This window comes from Zeugodacus cucurbitae, chromosome 5 (genome assembly GCF_028554725.1).
Source record: "Zeugodacus cucurbitae isolate PBARC_wt_2022May chromosome 5, idZeuCucr1.2, whole genome shotgun sequence".
NCBI lineage: Eukaryota > Metazoa > Arthropoda > Insecta > Diptera > Tephritidae > Zeugodacus > Zeugodacus cucurbitae.
The window spans coordinates 17,978,304-17,997,849 of NC_071670.1; the positions used below are offsets into that span (position 1 = coordinate 17,978,304).

General features: G+C 34.0%; 1 protein-coding gene across 7 annotated transcripts in view; it reads left to right on the top strand.

Moving 5' to 3' along the window:
• LOC105218090 (MAP kinase-activating death domain protein) overlaps positions 1–14,169 on the top strand; it is a 76,452-nt gene extending 62,283 nt beyond the window's left edge. For 5 of the 7 annotated variants that reach the window (XM_054230647.1, XM_054230646.1, XM_054230644.1 and 2 more), the window contains 3 exons: positions 923–995; positions 4,055–4,101; positions 12,841–14,168. In XM_054230647.1, coding sequence (XP_054086622.1) covers positions 923–995; positions 4,055–4,101; positions 12,841–14,037 — 1,317 coding nt within the window. In that variant the 3' untranslated portion in view covers positions 14,038–14,168. Of the gene's footprint in view, positions 1–922; positions 996–4,054; positions 4,102–12,840 lie in introns of all 7 variants that reach the window. The other 2 variants (XM_029043951.2, XM_029043953.2) reach the window with 1 other exon arrangement.
• Positions 14,170–19,546: the final 5,377 nt, after the last annotated feature.

Sequence of the window (19,546 nt, forward strand, 5' to 3'; positions counted from 1 at the left end):
TGATAATAAGCATTTGAGATATGAAATGATCATAGCATTTTTTTTATATTTTTCTATATTTGTTTTTAAAATATTTTTTATAGTTTTAGTTTGTAATATTTTCTAATTAATTTTATTTTTTAGTTTTGCTAACTTATTGTTTTATTCCCATACCAATTTGACTTTTTATATATCACTAGGCTAAAAACATACATACTCGTACATAAATATTTACAAAAAAACGCTTTGCTCATGCACTGTTTTAGTGATTACTTGTGCGCGTACTTACTTCGCCGCTATACCGCAAGTCATAAATAAATGGCGTATAGCATACAAGTACATAGTGTTTTGCCCAAAAAATATGATTTTATAAATTAAATTTCTTGATTTGTTAATATTGGCCTGTTGCTTTGCTTTAAGCTTTCGTTTACTTGCGCTTTTTATTTTGCCTCCTCTTTTGCTTTTACTATCCGTCTATGCCATGGCTTTTTATATATTTTCTATGTACTGTAAACTAGAATTTACATAGTCGCTGCGCCGCTCTATAAGTACGTGCTTAGCTTCGTATGCGTTTGTTGATGCATTAGCAGCGAATTGCAATGCTTATAAGTAAATTAGTGTGCAAAGCTTAATTTTGTTTTTGTAAAGCTGGAGTGCGCATAGCTCACTAAAAAGAAACGTTAAATACATAATTTTTGATTTTTGTTGAAACATTTTTTTTTTTGGTAGCAGTAACTCTAATATATAGCCAACAAAATGCATGTCCTGTTCTCAAACGAATATAATACACAAAATTATACACACACACATAACAAATTGTTTAATCAATAAATAAGTAATAATTCAATAAAGTGCTATTAAAATCTTTTATTTGAACATATTTGTTTTAGTATATTTGATAACAATGTAAATTATTTAAAATATATTGTTACCGTTATTGCAGTTTTTCGTGCGTCTGGATCACATACGAAAGTGCTTCACGCAGATGGGCGGCATTTTCGTGCTGGAAGAATACAGTAAGTATATTTGAAAAGCCTTAAATTATAAACTAAAGTGTTGAATATTTAAATTATATATTCAAATATATTTTTTGGACATTGCAAACAATTTGCATCATCATCGAATCATAAACATTGCATAATTTTGTACCAAAAAACAAAAAATATATATACATATATTTGAGAAATTTTAATTTAATTTAATAGTTTACAATTTCTTTGGAATATTTTATCGAATGAAATATTAATCAGGTAACCAAATTTATTGGAAACAGTTAGTTCTTTTCGTACAATTTCCTAACGCTTTTTCGAGCATATCGTCTTATTGATACCAATAATCGTGAGGATCTTTTTCAAATCATTTTCTCATAGTCAAAATGAACAATAATCTATCAAGTCGAAATCCATAGTCAGTTTCATTTTGTTTGAAAAATATGACGCGATGATTGTTTTGGCACAAACTCTGAATAAATAATCACTCTTTAGTCATGCAATGGCGTTTCATAGATCTTGAATGGAGTTTTGGTCCCTCAAAAACATCAGCTTTGTTAACTAATAGCCTTTTCGCACTGGCGTTAATTGATCAATTATCCGGCCTTTGCTCGACTAAAACTAATTTAGATCGATTTACAATACAAAAGAAAACACTTATTTTTCTACATTGATTTTTAATCGAATACAAATCGAGTTGAAACTGGAGTGCAACTCTACAGGTAGTTGTCCACGCTGGAACTTTTGTTTATGGCTATTGATAAAATAGCAATCAACTGATGAAACCTACCATCTAAAATGTATAACAGCTGATCGTTAATCGAGTACTGGCCTGTGCGAAGGGCAAATTAATTATTGAATTATAAGCTTAATGTATTCAATTAATTTGGCAGTGTGAAAAGGCTATAACGCGTTCAGAGAGTTTGAAATCTACTCGACGATTTATACATTTAATTAATCCAACTGAACGACTATTTTCAATATAAATCATCAATTATTCAGCGCGTTGTTTTAATGTAAAGTGGTTATAGAATATTTTAGAATTACACTAAATTAAGGTTTCCGAAATATGTCTAAGTAATGAATTGTTTATTTACTCCAAGCACCCTATATATAGGAAAATCATTATTTAATTAATTATAGTAAAATAATATACTTGTTTATATTTAAATATATCATCTCTATTCTAAATCAACATATTTCTAATTTATCAATATTGGCATTTCGTATTCTGCGTCTTAAACAAAAAGCTATTTCTTGATAAATTGTTAAGAGGTCAAATGTTCATGAGTCTTGACAGTGGTATTTCAAATAATATACTTGATTGTGCATCTTGTTTCAGTTTACAATATATTGTTCATCACACGTGTGGCGAAAAGCTCTGCGTACTGAAGCTTTGTATTTTATCAAGATTGTCACAGAATACCAAAATGATTTCATGAGAAAATTTCAAAACAATAACAATTTTTTATCAAGTGCACAGAATAGGGGTGAGAGTAAATATTTTTCTAACAATCCCAAAATAAAAATTTAAGTTATGCTGCATTGGTTCCTTCATTGTAATTTTGGAACTGATAGCAAATTTGCATAAATGCAACTGAAACACTATTTGTTATACTCTCGCAACAAAGTTGCTACGAGAGTATTATAGTTTTGTCCACATAACGGTTGGTTGTAAGTCCTAAAACTAAACGAGTTAGATATAGGGTTATATATACCAAAGTGATCAGGGTGACGAGTAAAGTTCAAATCCGGATGTCTTTCTGTCCGTCCGTGCAAGCTGTAACTTGAGTAAAAATTGAGATATCTTAATGAAACTTGGAAGACGTATTTCTTGGCACCATAAGAAGGTTAAGTTCGAAAATGGGCGTAATCGGACCACTGCCACGCCCACGAAATGGCGAAAACCGAAAACACTTAAAGTGCCATAACTAAGCTATAAATAAAGCTATGGAAGTAAAATTTGGTATGAAGGATCGCACTATGAAGGGGCATATGTGGATGTAATTTTTTTGGGGAAGTAAGCGTGGCCCCGCCCCCTACTAAGTTTTTGGTACACTCAGGTTTTTTTACAAAATGGAAAATGGGCGTGGCATCGCCCACTTATCTCAGGAACTACTCGACCGATTTCAATGAAACTTGGTTTGTAATAGTTTCCTTACATCCCAATGATATGTTGTGAAAATAGGCCAAATCGCTTTACAACCACGCCTACTTCCTATATACCAGAACTTTGAAGACGATCTGAATCGTTTACTTTACAATATATAAAGTAAGCACTAGTGAAGATATCGATGCAGAACTTTGCACAAATACTACGTTTATAGTGTGGCAGCCCCATTCTAAAAATGGCCGATGGGGCCATAGGTTTTCAAGGCCCCATATATCGAACATTAGGACCTCGGTGCTTCTAACCTAATATTTGGGTTTCCAACTTTCAATGGACTTTATATAATATATATGACGAATATGTGGGTTAAATTGTGTATTATATTAATAAAGTTAAATAAATAAATTGCGAGTGTATAAATGTTCGGTTACACCCGAACTTAGCCCTCCCTTACTTGTTTTATCAAAGCGTTTGTGCCTTGGTATAACAAAGGGTTGGTCAACCACTATAGGCCAGGTCTCTAACCTGACTAACTCCGAAATTTTTGCGTTGCTATTGGACTGATAAAAAATTTTATATTTTAATATCATTTTTTTACAACAAAAAAATTATATGCATTCATTATATTCTCATAAAAATCTTAAATTTCTTAAATCTATTAAGATTAAGTACTTATTAAAAAGAAAGAAAGCAGCTTGATCTGCGCTATCAGGTTTTAAATGGGGAACAATTAATTGTATTTTCCATAGTTGTTTGTTAAAGAAATGTTGACCACAAGCCTCTGTGTATTCAAAATGACTTTAAGCAAAACATGTTTAAATATTAATATTTATTTTTTATAAAGATATTGCATCCATGTTAACTGTTCATTCTGATTTTATACTTTTGTAAAACATAGCGACAAGATTTTCATTTTTTAAACTCTAATGCTGTAACAATTCAAGACTAAACTAAGAATTGAAATTCTCCATTGCAGATCCTAAAACACGGCACCTTATTCAACGAAGATATAAATCTAAATTGGTAAGTATGAAATTTGTATGACATTAATGACTAGCATAAGTTTGTATAATACTTAAAGCCTTTAAGTTAGTTCATTTATCAGCTTATGGCTTACTGCGCTTTGCAATAAGTTGTATAATATAAAATTCGTTAATTTGTAACAACATAAAACATTTGTAATTAATACAATCCATAGCATATCACTTTTTCGTACACATATAACATATGTATATATATACATATATTTTGTATTTTGAGCATAAAAACCAAATCACTGAATGCAATAATTTCTTACAGTAAAACATAATATACGAATAAAGTAAAGCGCAGTATATGAATATTCAACTGTACTTAGTATACATATGAGAAAAGTTTGTAGTAGATGTAGATAAAGCAATGCGGATAACGCCTATGAAGACAAGGAAAAAATTTCAATGGGGTTTATAAAAAAGTTTTCACACATTCGAGCTTAATTAATAGATCCCATACATATACTTGTAAAAGTAATGATTTCGAAAAGACATAAGCATCGATGAGTGCTTAATCTAATAAATAGAAGTAGAAGTATATCATAATATATAGGGCTTAAGACGTGCCTCTAATCTCTCTCTTAATCTTAATTTATAAATATCTCCAATCATTTTAATTTATTTTTTCGGGTACGAAAGGGTTGTGTAGAAAGAAGGCTGGCTAATCATTACATTGTACAAAACTCGGATGGGTATTGAACCAAGTTTACTTTTACCGAGAGATTGAGTCATAAGTAAAAAACGTGTATTTCGCTTGGAAGTTCGTAAAATGGATTATTAAAAAAACTAATATTAATTATCATAACAATCTAAATTTGCTTCTTAATTCAATGGTATTATATATACACTGCTGGTCATAGGTTAGACGCACCAATTTTTTCCTGAATTTTTTCCGTCATATTCACTACCAAGTATGTTTTAGTTGAGCAAAATCTTTTTCTTATGAAAGTTCAAACCATGTTTGATAAAAAACTGCTCATAGTTGCTTGGCTTGTGCAAGCATAATTTCAATCACAAGGACTATTGAAATCGAAATATTGCCAAACAAATAAAGTGCCGTCCCAGAACTGTTGATAGATGTTTAAAATAACCAGAGGAATATGAAACAACTTTACCGCAGTTACAGTTACAGTTAGGTGGACACAAATTTTTCAAGCGTTCGACATACAATCGGAAATGCACAACATCTTTAGCGTCTAAATTTTTTTTTTTTTTTTACAATTGTACCTAGTATACAATGATTACATACTAACAACAATTCAATTCTAATAACTTAAAAATAATAATTAAAAACTAAATGTTAGAAAAATTCATTTGCTGCTACAGTTGCCTTGCTAAGTCTGAAGGCCTCTTACGTTTCAGTCGGTTTTCTCGTTCAGCAGTACCGATGAGTCTGGATGCCTCTTCATTTACATGCTGTATAAGCCTCATTTCGTGAGTCCTTGTAAGTTTGGTTATTTCGTTCACTACTGAATTCACACCAAGATCACGGTGAAGGTCAGCAGAGTTGAGTTGAGCTGGCCCAAATGGCTTTAGTACTTGATTATACATAAACAACTTGTTTGCGATTGAAAGCGTGGATCTCCTACCGACCAGATGGTAAAACTTAGCAAATTTTAAATCAAGCTCGCACCTTTTTTTCTTGACATGCTCTTTCCAGCGAAGCTTTGCATCTAGGGTGATTCCTAGGTACTTAGCATTATTGTGATGTGGTATAGGGGTACCATTTATATAAATGGGATGGTATGATTGTTTTTTTTTTTTAAGTAAAGTCTACGTGCATTGATTTGGAATCGTTTAATTTAATGCGCCACTTGGAAGCCCATTTAGTAATTGCATTGACTGCTGTTTGCACTCGAAGGGTAGATATTGAGGTTGACTCTCCTGCTGCTAACAAGGCTGTGTTGCTGTCACGTAACTTGAGTCAGTGGGGATATCACTTGTAAAAAGCAAGTAAAGTATTGGCCCCAACACGCTTCCCTGTGGAGCACCCGCTTCTATCGGTTGTAAGTTTGAGTATGCATCCTCTTGCTTTATGCGAAAGTATCTGTCTTTTAGGTAGGAAGCAATTATTTCGCAATATTGTTTGGGTAACATGCATTTCAGTTTCAGCAGGAGACCCGAATGCCAAACTCTATCAAAAGCCTGAGACACGTCTAAGAAGGCCGCAGAACAAACGTTCTTTTTATCCATAGCATTTTAAACGAAATTAACGATTCGGTGTACCTGGTCAATTGTTGAATCATGATCACTAAAGCCGAACTGATGTACTGGTATAAGGTGTTTTCGATCTATTATTGATTTGAGCCTCTTTATGAGAACGTTCTCGAAGACTTTCGATAGAGCTGGCAGCAGCGTATTGGCCTGTAAGATGTGACATCATGTAGTGGTTTACCCGGCTTAGGTATCATAACAACTTCTAATACTTTCCAAAGAAATGGAACGTATTTTAAGTATAATATGCTGTTTACAATGTTTACAATTTTTTTTAGTGTTGCAGCCCCATTCTAAAAATCGCCAAATCGGACCATATGTTTTCAATGCCCCATATATCGAACATGAGAACCTCGGTGCTTCTAACCTAATATTAGGGTTTCCAACTTTCAATGGACTTTATATAATATATATGACGAATATGTGGGTCAAATTGTGTTTTATATAATATTAATTAAGTTAAATAAATAAATTGCGAGAGTATAAAATGTTCGTTACAACCGAACTTAGCCCTTCCTTACTTGTTTGAACTGTATTTGTCTGACCTTGCTTAGCCATTTGCGCAAATATAAGTTTAGAAGTTGATGGGAGGGGTCTTACTTCATTCCTTCCTTTGTCCGCAACGGAGTTTTTCGCCTGAGCATTGACATTCTCCTCAACTGTATTACCATTCTTTTTGTCTCTAATTTTTTGCAATTCTTTTGCAACGACACAACCACGGTAGCTTGCAGGATGAGAATCGCCGCAGTTGCAACATTTGGCGGGATTTTTTTCTGCTTTGGTGCATTCAATTGTAGGATGTTTGCCTCCACATTTCACACATCTCGATGGCTTACCGCAGAAGTTTTTTGTATGTCCAAAAGCTTGACAGTTTTTGCACTGAGGAATTAATTTAGAGGCTTTGATAGGCTCAACCTTGATGACGGTATTAAGAATGCTTTTGATCTGATAAACTTTCTTAATGTCCTCGGTTGCATCGAATACTACTAAAAACATATCTAGCGGTTCTTTAGTCTTCCACTTAAGTTTGTTAATTGCATTTAACACATTAAAGCCTTGATCTTTAAGATCGTTCAAGATGGATTGAGTATCACATGAGTGGTGTAAATTCTTTATCATTACCTTTATTGGCCTGTTGTGTTTGCTCTCGTAGCTAAACCAAGGTATATTTTCGTTTGACAAGAATTTTGTTGTTATTCGATAGTCAGTAGGATCAAATGTATTTAGTTTGTAGGCACCGTTACTCAACAGCTTTATTAAAAAATGGTTTTTTATTAGAATGTAATTTATTAAAATCTTTAACATCGTTTATTATAATTGGTGGTGGTCGATGAATTTTGGTATCATTAATGGCCGCATTTTCATTATTTTTATTTTCCAAAAGATAAAAAATCCACTACGCATAGAAAAACGACTTCAATTTGTGGAATAATACATGAGTACTTTATCTGTATTCAGTGTTTTTACTTACGAAAAACATTTTAATTTAAAGGGACCCGATGGATTTCAATACTATTTTCATGATTTACGCATAGAACAAGTGTGTTTAAGCCGCCATCAAAAGTGGGTAATGGTACGGGATGCCATCACGATTTATTGAACAATTGATTTTATTTTTATTGATCAGAAAATGAACGGTGAACGCTTCAAAATAACATTATAGTCAGTTTTTCTATTGTTAAAAGATCTCTGCAGATCTATCCCATGGATTTTTAAACAAGATAATGCCCCTATTCTTATCGCTCGATTAGTTAAGTCATTTATTTCGAGTCATGACTTGGTCACCATATTCTCCGGATCTTAACGTAATTGAAAACGTTTGGATTGGGCCTTCATGAAAAGTTTATGAAGAAGGAAAGCAATATGAAGATAAAGAACCATTAATTGTAGCAATAATACTTGCTTGAAGTGAGAATTCGCCAAATTACATATCATTCAAGGACGACACATATATATGAAGTTTTTGCAAACAAAGGAAGCAGTACACTTTACTGAAAATATTTTTCTTTTTATCATAATAAGTCTAATATTGACATTCACTAAAAATAAAGGTTTAAAGTAACCTAATTTTATTCGAAAAAATAATTATTTTTGGTGCGTCTATTCTAGTGACCAAGAAAATATTGCCTTATTTTAAATTGCTGTATGAAATTGTTTGATAACCACATTTTCATTAAAGTCAATTAGACCAAAATAATTTTGGTCCAATTTTTCATAATGTTGTAGAGTTGTAAATGTGCCCTTTCTACTGATATGCGTATTTATATACTTAAAAAAAATCCAAATTCGACCGCTTATATCTTCTGTCATATAAGCTTGTTATACACCATTTAAATAAGAAGAAAATGTTGATTATTTTCATATTTAACTTACAAACTATAATTAATAATGCCCTTAGCAGTAAGCTAAATTGTGAAATTCGGAAGCAAATATTTCGATTTTTCAGGCTAACTTCGAAAAAATGGAGAACATAATTTGCTAGCTTATGACTGAAACTCCTGGAAATTTTTTATTTGATCCAGTACCTAGCAAAAAGTCAATTTTGTCGTACAGTTTGATTAAAAAATATGATTTATGTAAAATAAACATTCATAATGTATATAATAATAACATATATATATACTATTTCGAGTAAATTCATAAAACCGCAACCAACTTCACTAGAAACACGAACAAAATAGAACACACCTAGAAATAATCCAAATTGTTCACAGTTTACTCTCGCTTATCAGGGCACAATGTTCTTCGAACCAAATATAATGAGAAATTGGACCTTCTGTTCAGTTAATAAACTTCCTATTTACTTATTTATAACGAATTAAATACATTTATTATAAAAAAAAACTTTTAATATCATATTTCAAACACAACTGTTTATATATATGCAATTTAAATATACAATAAAATTAAAAAAAAATTTATTTTTACCGTTTATTATTTATTGTTTCTCTTCTTTTCATGTATTTTTATGTATATTCACACAACTGCCACCAACACCACTACCACTACCACCACCACCACCACCACAACCACCAAACACCAATTAACCATACTCGTACATAATCACATCACATTCAAAACATAACCGTTATTGTACAAAATTCGCTTCACAAAACCGTATGAATATTGAAAATATATATGGATTTGTGTGCGTGTGTGTTTGTATGCATGTGTTTGTACATACATATGTAAATCAATGCGCTATTTTGAAAATATGTTGCATACAATTTTGCTACACATCCGTAAATATCTTCATATTTTCGCCATACAACAAAAAAACCAACAAATGAATAAAACCACAACAACAACAATGGCAACAATGGTATAAAAGGTGCCAGTTGAGCATATGCTATTTTATTTCACACGCATACTCTCGATCGCCTACGAACTACACATCCGTAAAATGCAAGGCGGTGATGTCGTGGTAGTTGAGCAACCAACAGTAGGCGCTGTGCAGGCGGAAGCTGCTGAATCGACGGATGCTGAGTCGTTGGAAGCTGATCAGCAAACGATAGCCGTTGAGCCCTTCAAAGCTACTACGCAGGTGGAAGCTACTGAGAAAGCTCTTGAGCTGGTGGAAGTTATTGAGCAGATAAAAACTATTGAGCTCACTACAGCTGCTGAGCAGCTAAAAGCTACAAAGTTAACAGATGCTGCCAAGCCGATGGAAATTGAAGAGGAAACAAAAGCTACTGAACAAGATAAAGCTATTCAGATGGTGATTTTCAAGCTGATGAAAATGGATGACGAAGAAATGGAAGCGGTCGGAGCTACCGAGCCGTTAAAAGTTACTGAGCCGGTGGAGCTTACTGAATACACGGAAGATATTGGCCCGAGTATATCTATAACCAAAGCTATTGCGCAAGTGAAAACTGCGTCTACATACGCGATTAAGGAGATGGAAACTGATGAGCACACCAAAGCTATTGAGCAGTTGGAAGCTGTTGAGCAAGCGAAAGCTGTTGAGCAGACAAAAGCTATTGAGCAGTTGGAAGCTGTTGAGCAAGCGAAAACTAATGAGCCAATGGAAGTTGTTGATCAAGCAAAAGCTGTCGAACAGACGAAAGCAAATGAGCAAATGGAAGCTATTAAGCTTTCAGGAGCTACTAAGCAGTCGGAATCTACGGAGGATGATAAATACTAGCAGCAATAGCAATAGCAGCTACGCTTATCATCACAAATAAGTCGTAATTAAATTACAAGAAAATTGGTTAAACTGTGATATATCGAGAAGGCAACTAGTATAAGACAACCATGGTCCACATTTTATGTCAACTCTTGAAATAACGCATACATCAATATATATATTATTAAAAATCAATTTGTAAAATTTAAAAGCGCTGCCTCATTTTGTGCCGAGTTATTTTATTTACAATTATACTATCTATACACTCAAAAAAATCTTAACTAATTCTATATTATATTTATATTGAGCATAGCTGTCTTTTTATGCCAAGCAAAAACACAAAAAACAATCCAAAATAGTATTATAAGTTTTTCTACACTAAAATATTTTAAAAATTTATATAATAATAAAGTGAATTTAATAGAACTTAATAATTTTGTAAAAATTTTTATGAAATCATTTAAATAATCTGCATGTTTTATATCTAGGTTTTGTAAATACCAAAATTGAGTTATAGTAAAATAAATGATACTCAAAATTGCTACTAAAACTGATATAAGAAAGCCAAAAATGTGTTTCTTTGTAGAAATTTTGTAGATATGTGTTTGTGCACACACGTCTTTGTATATATACACATTGTATATGTGAGTTTGTATATAGTATATCTCCGAAAGTATTTAAGAGTTTGATGACTCATTTGCATTTCTGCTATGGAACGTTTTAATTTGAAGTTTTCCACTTTTTTTATTTATTTTTTCTAATCTGACCGTCATGGCAATAAATTAAAACACTAAATATGTTAACTATTAAGGGGGTAATCCCATGTAATGGCCTATTTTTTAGAAATTTCTTAAAATTTTCTCTACGTCCAGTAATTACATAGAGCTTTAAGTTTATTATCAATAAATGATATATATATTTCGACAGTATTAGTATAAATTTTAAGCTAAAAATATTGTGCAGAACATGAGTTACAGAGTTCCGAACATACCGGCATCGAAAAAATGGGCTCAAACTTCCTCCATGATTCCAGCTGATTGGCTTAACGGAAACAAAAAAAAATCGCGTTTTAATCTATAAGCTTAAATGCATGGGACGGTCTACGACCAAATTAATATACCAAAAATTGGACTATTGGTAGACAACACAATTTTGTGAGTTTTTGATTGATAATAGTGCGTTCTGAGTGCACCCTACAAATTTCAAGTCATTCGGTAAAGCCATTTTTGAAATACGATCGAGGAAACTTAGAAAACGATAGTTTTGAGAAATTCGTCAGCTTTTGCTTTCATCGATTATTTCGACATTAACTGTATCGTGGTGACTTTCATACGATTTTAATTACATTAATACGATATTACACTTCCGGTGATTACTTGTAAGTTATAAGGAGCCATGTTTATATTACAAATAAGACATGGAGATCTTAACGACCAAACAAAAATTAACATTCGTAAGAAATTGACTTGAAAACACGTTAAAATATCAATATTTCGTTTATGGTATATATATGGTATAGTAGTTTTCTTGGGGTTAATGCAGTAATTGATAAGGTCTCTTATTACTAATTATTAGAACTTTATGAATATTGGTTTGGAGTTAGAATAAATTTATAATTCGGAGTAGAGATGCGTTTGAGAAATGACTAGTACACGAAAATTCTTCTTTCGATAGTTTTGCTCCTGACGAGACTGTGGAAATTATCCTCTCCTGATTATAAAAATTGGTTAACAATAACCGATACTGTAGCGAATAATTCAATCAAACCTCAAGACTGTGTACTTTAAGTGTCCACTGAATGAAACCAGAAAAAAGTAAACGATTTGAAAATATTTTCCAAGGAGTGGAGGAGTTTTTCGCAATACAGAACTCAGCCACTTCCTCTTCCACTTCTACTTGTCTGGAAGAGAAAGTTTCTTATACGATGAACACGAATAAGGAAGTTTATTAATTCGGTTTGGGACTATTTTTTATAATGAGAGTATTTTTGTGTCCGTCTTTTTACCCAATATTATTTTCGATAATTTTGGATACGAATGGATACGGAAAATATAGGGATCTTATTGTGTTTTACACTACCATATTAACCACATTATTTGTTACGACAACTAAAAATGTACAATTTAAACTAAGATGAATGAGATAATAAAGCATAAAATATTAAAAAATGAGAAACAATGTTGAATTGAATGATTGCCAAATTAAAGGATTACAAACTTATTTTGAGCCTTAGAAATTTTCAATTTTCATAGAGAAATGCAAGTGATATCTAGCGTTAGTATGTAAAAGCGTCTGTAGCATTACAACGCTCTTCAAATAAATAAATATATGTATTGAATACATACAACGTACCGTTATTAAAAATGTTCTAAATTTTCTCACTTCTCAAAGGCTGACCAGATTTGCTATGCGGTCTTGTGTGTTTTCTCTTATGTCGCTGCCGGGCAGGAGCAGAAGAAGAATCCCGTTGTTATCACACCACAAATACAGGATATACACGCACAGCAAAAACAACAGAACGCACAACAGCAAAAGCAATTACAACAACAACAACATCAGCAGCAGCAGCAGCAACCACACCCAAGCAGCAGCGGTGCTACAAGTCCACGCGCTATGGCGCCACAAGCGTCGATGTCCAAGCAAACGGCCGCGGCAGCAACAACAGCCAACAACAAATCGCCATCATTACCCGCAACACATTTACCACCACAACAGGGCTCTGGTAAGAATTCAACCATCACCATACGTCACACGATGCCAATGCAGAAGCCAACAGTGACAACGGCCACGGTGCAGCCGCATGCGAAGTTACCGCACGCCTCGTACGTCTCGCCGGCCACAATCACCGCCGCACCCATGCCAACAACGAGTGCGATAAGCAGCGCAATACACCAACAGCAACAACCCTATCAACAAGTGTCACCCATTTCACCATTGCAACAGCACGCACATCAATCGCCACAGCAACACCAAACAACGCCCCCCACTCACCATGTGCCCTGCCACAGTCCAGTTAGTCGCACGAGCAGCAGCGGCAGCACAGCTGGCCCCCTACCACAGTTACCGCCGCGCGTGCCCTCGCAAACCTCCACTGAAAGTCTGCACTCCTCACCGCCAATCGGCAAGACGCGCGCAGGTCCACCAGCCGGTCCACCGCCCGCCATACCGCCACGTACTGGCGCCATGGCACGCGCTGGCTCATTGCAAGTACATTCCTCAGCGGCAGCGGCGGCAACGTCCTCAGCCGCCAGCAACGCGCTGACGGGCGCACGTAATTTTGTGCGCCAAATTTCAGCGAGTTCAACGCCACCACAGTACACGCCCCAACCACCGCCGCCCTTCGTTATACCCAAGCGACGCACCTCGTTGTCGCGTGCCTCGTCGGTGGCGTGTACGGGTTCGGCAGGTGTACATCCAGCGGGTTCAGTGGGCGCTGGAAGCGGTCAGCGACCTTCATATGGCAGCGTGAACATGGGTATGTCCCAACAGCACCACCAACAACAACCGCAATATTCTTACCAGTCACAACAACCACAACCACAACAGCAGCAACAATCGCCAGGTGCCAGCGGCGCCAACAAACACTGACGAAGGAGTTCGTTCTTTCGTTTTAGCGGCAGCAGCGGCGGCGGTGGCGGTCATGCGGGTGTTGAACCACAGCCACGCGAGGTCTGTCGCACCATTTGTATTCCATGGCTCTGAAAAAGTAATGCAGAAAGCGTATCTTACGCCAGCAAGCATTGGCCACTAAACTTTTCCGCTACATAGATAAGCTTCATTATTGACATTTACAAATCGCTGCAAGTACCCTTTATTTAACTAGTCTAGATTATCAAGCATTTCGCGATTCGCACTTCATGAGTGAAGTTCAGAATACGTATAAAGGTTAAACAAATTATTTATTAGACTAATTTTTGAAATGACAAAGCATTTTAAAGGATGTATCGACAGACTATATTTGTGCAGAAATACGAAGAATTGTGTGTAATAACTCGCCATTTAGATATTTATATATCTAATATTTTTTTTTTAATTTTGTTGAGACACCCGTTATATATCCGAAAAAAATATGTTTAGCTGTAAATCTCTTGAAAGAAACCATAAATAGTCCACATTTAGTCAGATAACGGAAAGTTAAGTTCATTAAATATATTTAATTAAATTAATTTAACCAAAAATAACGGGATTTTCGTTTATTGAAATAATTAGTTATTCGTATACATTTATCAGTTGCCTTCAAACTAGTCCTCATTCGATATTATGTACTTATGCCGGCATTTCTTCTAATCGTCAAAACAATTCTCAATCTCGATTTTTGGGATTTGCTGAAAATTTTATCGTGCTTCAGAGGCATGTAGTATATCAACATAATATACATATATATAAAATCTTGATAATTGGAAATGTTAAAATTGTCGTTATTTTGGGCACACATCTCATGATAATATCAAAGAATAATCTATATCATGGTAATATAAGATGAAAGTTCCGGATCTCTAAATTGAATATCACTACAGGCAATGTAAATTATCTGTTGCATCCAACACGATAAAGAGAAAAACTACAATTTCAAAGTAGTCTCCATTCTAGAGACCAAATACAAAATTAAAATAAAATTAAAATATAGATAATTTCGCCTAAGTCTCTAATGAAACGTTTTCTGGTCAAACCAAATCTTCAGCCCCAATAGGTGACTTAAATAGTTAGAGTGCTGGCTTTGACTTAATATACTTGAAGTTGTGACTATTGGTCTACAACTTTGCTTCCGCCATTTTCCAATAGATGTCTCTAGGGTCAAGTACTGGTCGATTAAATCGATTAAATCGTTTTTATATCGATCTTGGACATTTGTGTCAACATTAACCCATAAAAATATTTGTAGAGATCTGTTTGCATCCCAAACTTATTCTCAACTGAAAATATCACTTTTTGAGCCGAATTCTCGACATTTGCGGGAATGTCTCTAGAGTCAAGCACTTGTCGATTAAATCGATTAAATCGTTTTATATCGATCTTGGACATTTGTGTCAACATTAACCCATAAAAATATTTGTAGAGATCTGTTTGTTAGTTAGTGTTAGTTTTTACATTTTTTGACAATCGAACAGAGCTTAAACATATCGAATTGAGAAGTGACAAATCGGAAACTGTTATTATTGAATGTAAAACATTCAAAAAATTGTTGTTCAATCCTTTTTTTCGTTCTTGCTTAAATTTTAGAAAATACTCTCCAGGCCTTCTGGTTATCTATACAGCATTACTTCTACGAAATCAACTTTGCTTTTGTTTGGCTCTTGAAGTCGGTATCTCATGCCTTTGTTACATGATTTATGCAATCCACAAATGTAATACTATATTTTTGTTCGCCTCCATACGGTTATAGAGATTATTTTAAAATTGTGCCTCGATAGTAAAATTTTAAATTTTGTATAATTCCCTGGTCAAAAAATTTGGTTTGTGGAAGCACATTTGTAAGGAATTTTACTTCTATTGCCACTAAAAGAGTTCAAGTTATGGAGAACTACGAGTTATAAAAGTTCGAGTTATGGGAGTTCCACTGTATATCTAGAATGTGAGCCAATAAAAATATTTGTAAAATTTTTACTATGGCGCCAACTAATGGACCCTTGTTATGTCTATAACCATCACGGAACGGAACCAACAAAATTTGGACCTAACCGCGAACAAGCAAATAAACACTGAATCTTATAAATTTGATAAGATACATATACTATTGAGTTAGTTACTCGCAACAAATGTACACACAATCCAAATGTACATATGTATGAACATAGCACTTAACATTGCATAGTTCCATAACAAGCTTTAACATTGATGTAAATGTTTTCTATTACCCAGAAAGAGATCTAACCGAATAAGAGTATTACTAAATAAGCAGAACCGGTCACAGTATGTGAAACAAAAATTGAAAAATTTTGTTATCGGTACTACATAGAGATGGAAGTATACAAATATAGTATAGTATATAGTATACAAATATAATTATCGAAATCTTAAGGGGTTATATACATACAGTTAGAATTTTCAAAAAATCGATTTTTTTTATATCATTTTCTTAATGTACATATATTTAAGAATGCACACAGAAAATCATATCGTTCATATCGTCCGGTGAATATTTTCAAAGTTACAAGCAAATGAAAAATTTGAAAAGGCGTTTCAGAGTGCTTGGAAGTACAAGGTCCAAACTTTAAACGCGTTTTTCTCAAAATGGTGTTTTCAAAGGCGGTAACCAACATTACTCGAAAACGGCTAGACCGATTAGTCTCAAATTTTAACACGACCTTCTTAAATATATTTTTTAGTAATTGATCGTAGATTTTTTCTCTCCGTTAAATATTTTTTTTTTAAACAATTTTAGGCCGAAATTTCGGTGAAAAATCGATTTTTTTTTTTGAGAAACCGCCATTTTGTCAAAAAATTTTATTTTGCTTATTCCTTCGATTAATTACTAGATTTAACATTATTTTAACGAAATCTGTTTGGTTTTTTAATTTCGGATGATCCAGTTCCGAGATATAGTGGTCACCGCAAAGCGTCTTTTTTGAGAGGAGCTCCTGGAGATCAGCTGTAGCTCTTTTTCAAATAAATATTTTTACTAGTACTAAGTCTTAAAATACAGTTAAAAGATACCATAATATGTGTATAAATTTTTGGATCAATAAATTAAAAAGTTTTCTCAGAAAAAATTCTGGAAAATTCACTTTTTTCGGCCGTCTAACTGTATATAACCCCTTAATATAGATAAAAATATAAATATTTTGTTTTAGTTATAAACGTTTGACGTACAGTATACAGAAACTGATTTCTTTCTTGACTGCTTGTTAATATACGATATATACATATATACTTGTATATATTTATAATATATATATTTTTTTATTTTCAATATCTCTTAATTCAGCTAACTTTGAATTAATTTCAATACAATAATATATATTTGGAAGAAAGAAAAAAGAACTATTTAACTATTTGTTGTCTGCTGTATGTATGTGTATATTAAAACATATTACTAATTATAAATCGAAAGTCGATAAGTCTTATAGTAGTTAAATTAATGAGCACAAACTGATAAATCAATTGATGGCAATCTAGATAGGGAATGTATGTAATGCAATGAATTAAGTGTAAATACTTGTAATTAAAATGTGCTCCATGTGTAATTACTATTAATAAAGCTAGCTTTGTTGAAGGGAAAATAAACTATGCAAAAAATATATTACTACAAAAACACCAGAAAAAGTAATAAAAATTAAAAAACAAAATAACAAAAAAATAAAATAAAACAAAATTTATAAGAAATAGTCGCAACAAAGCGTACATTATTGAAAAGAACCGTAAAGCTTTGCAAAGGAATTGTCAGGGATAACCAGATAATTAAATAAGTGTGAATTGAGCATACAGAACAACAAATCGCATGCGTTGGCAACGCTCAGATTGTTACAACAAATATATGACATTTATATATTAATAATAAATTCTAATTACACTACTCGTCACAAGTGTAGCACATAATTGACTAAACAATAATTATGAATTAATTACTTGAAATCACTACCAAACAAACAAATGGCACCACAGAACTATATAGTAAATGTATGTATTAAATTTTTTTTATTTCACAACATTCTTGTATGTTCATTGCTAATTGTATTTAATTAGAAAACAAAAATAGTTCAAAGTTTAAATTAGCATAATATTAGTAAAAAATGGAGTTCAAATATCAACACGTAACATTATTGTATGTATTTTTTAAAGAAATAAGCTTAACGGTGCAAATGCCGTTAGCTGGAAGATCATATATGTAATTACTAAAGTATACAGTACACATCTCAAATGTAACAATAAATATTAGTTAAATAAAAAAAATTAATCAAAACAAGTGTTTCGATGATTAATAGTGAATAGCTCATAACAAACTTTATTGAACAGCTGTGATTTTTTGTAAGTATTGGTAGTAGGAGGATGGGATCATGTGTAGAAGTTCACGTAAGTGAGGAAAATTTTTGATTGTCATTCACTTGGGAGTGGCCAGAAACGATTCTTCTCCACATGATTCAAGCAGCTCACGACTTCCGGTTCTAGGCCAAGTATCCTTTGAGTAGCCAACAAACAGCCGTTTGGAGGCGAGCTAAAGTGAGAAGGCGAACCCGCTTCTGCGGTTGTGGGTCTGCGTAGGGTTTGGAACCGTAGGAAGTACCAATGAAAAATCGAAGAAGAAAGCCTCGGATGAGACACCCCCCTTTTGATGACGACCCCTACAAACGTTTTAAGGATAATGATTTAAGGCACGCACCTGGAATGTCCGGACCCTTAATTGGGAAGGTGCCTCTGCCCAGCTGGTTGATGTCCTCATACGACTAAAGGCTGATATCACCGCCATCCAAGAAGTGCGATGGACGGGACAAAGACGGAAGAAGGTGGGTCCCTGTGAAATCTACTATAGCGGCCATATAAAGGAGCGCAAATTCGGTGTAGGATTCGTGGTGGGAGAGAGACTCCGTCGTCGAGTCCTGGCATTCACTCCGGTGGATGAACGTCTACAGTCGGAAAATTCAGCCTCCATGACGAAACATCGCCAAACGGACTGAGGCTGATCGACTTCGCTGGGGCCCGAAATATGGTCGTCTGTAGTACCAGATTCCAGCATAAGAAAATACATCAAGCTACTAGGCTGTCTCCTGACGCGTAACAAAATCGATCATGTTGTGATAGACGGAAGACATGTCTCCTGTGTTTTAGACGTGCGTACGCTCCGAGGACCAAATATAGACTCGAACCATTATCTGGTTGCAGCGAAGATACGCACCCGCCTCTGTGCCGCAAAGAACGCCCGCCAATAAACACAAGAAAGGTTCGACGTCGAAAAGCTGCAACAGACAGCCACGAAATACTCTACTCGACTTGCACTCCTGCTCTCTGAGAGCACTCATCAGCATTTCGGTATAAGGGAACTGTGGAACGGCATCTCAAACTCACTGCGTACCGCTGCAGCCGAAACAATTGGATTTCGGCAACGACAAAAAACAAGCTGGTACGAATAACTACATCTATTTATCTCTGATATAAATGGAAA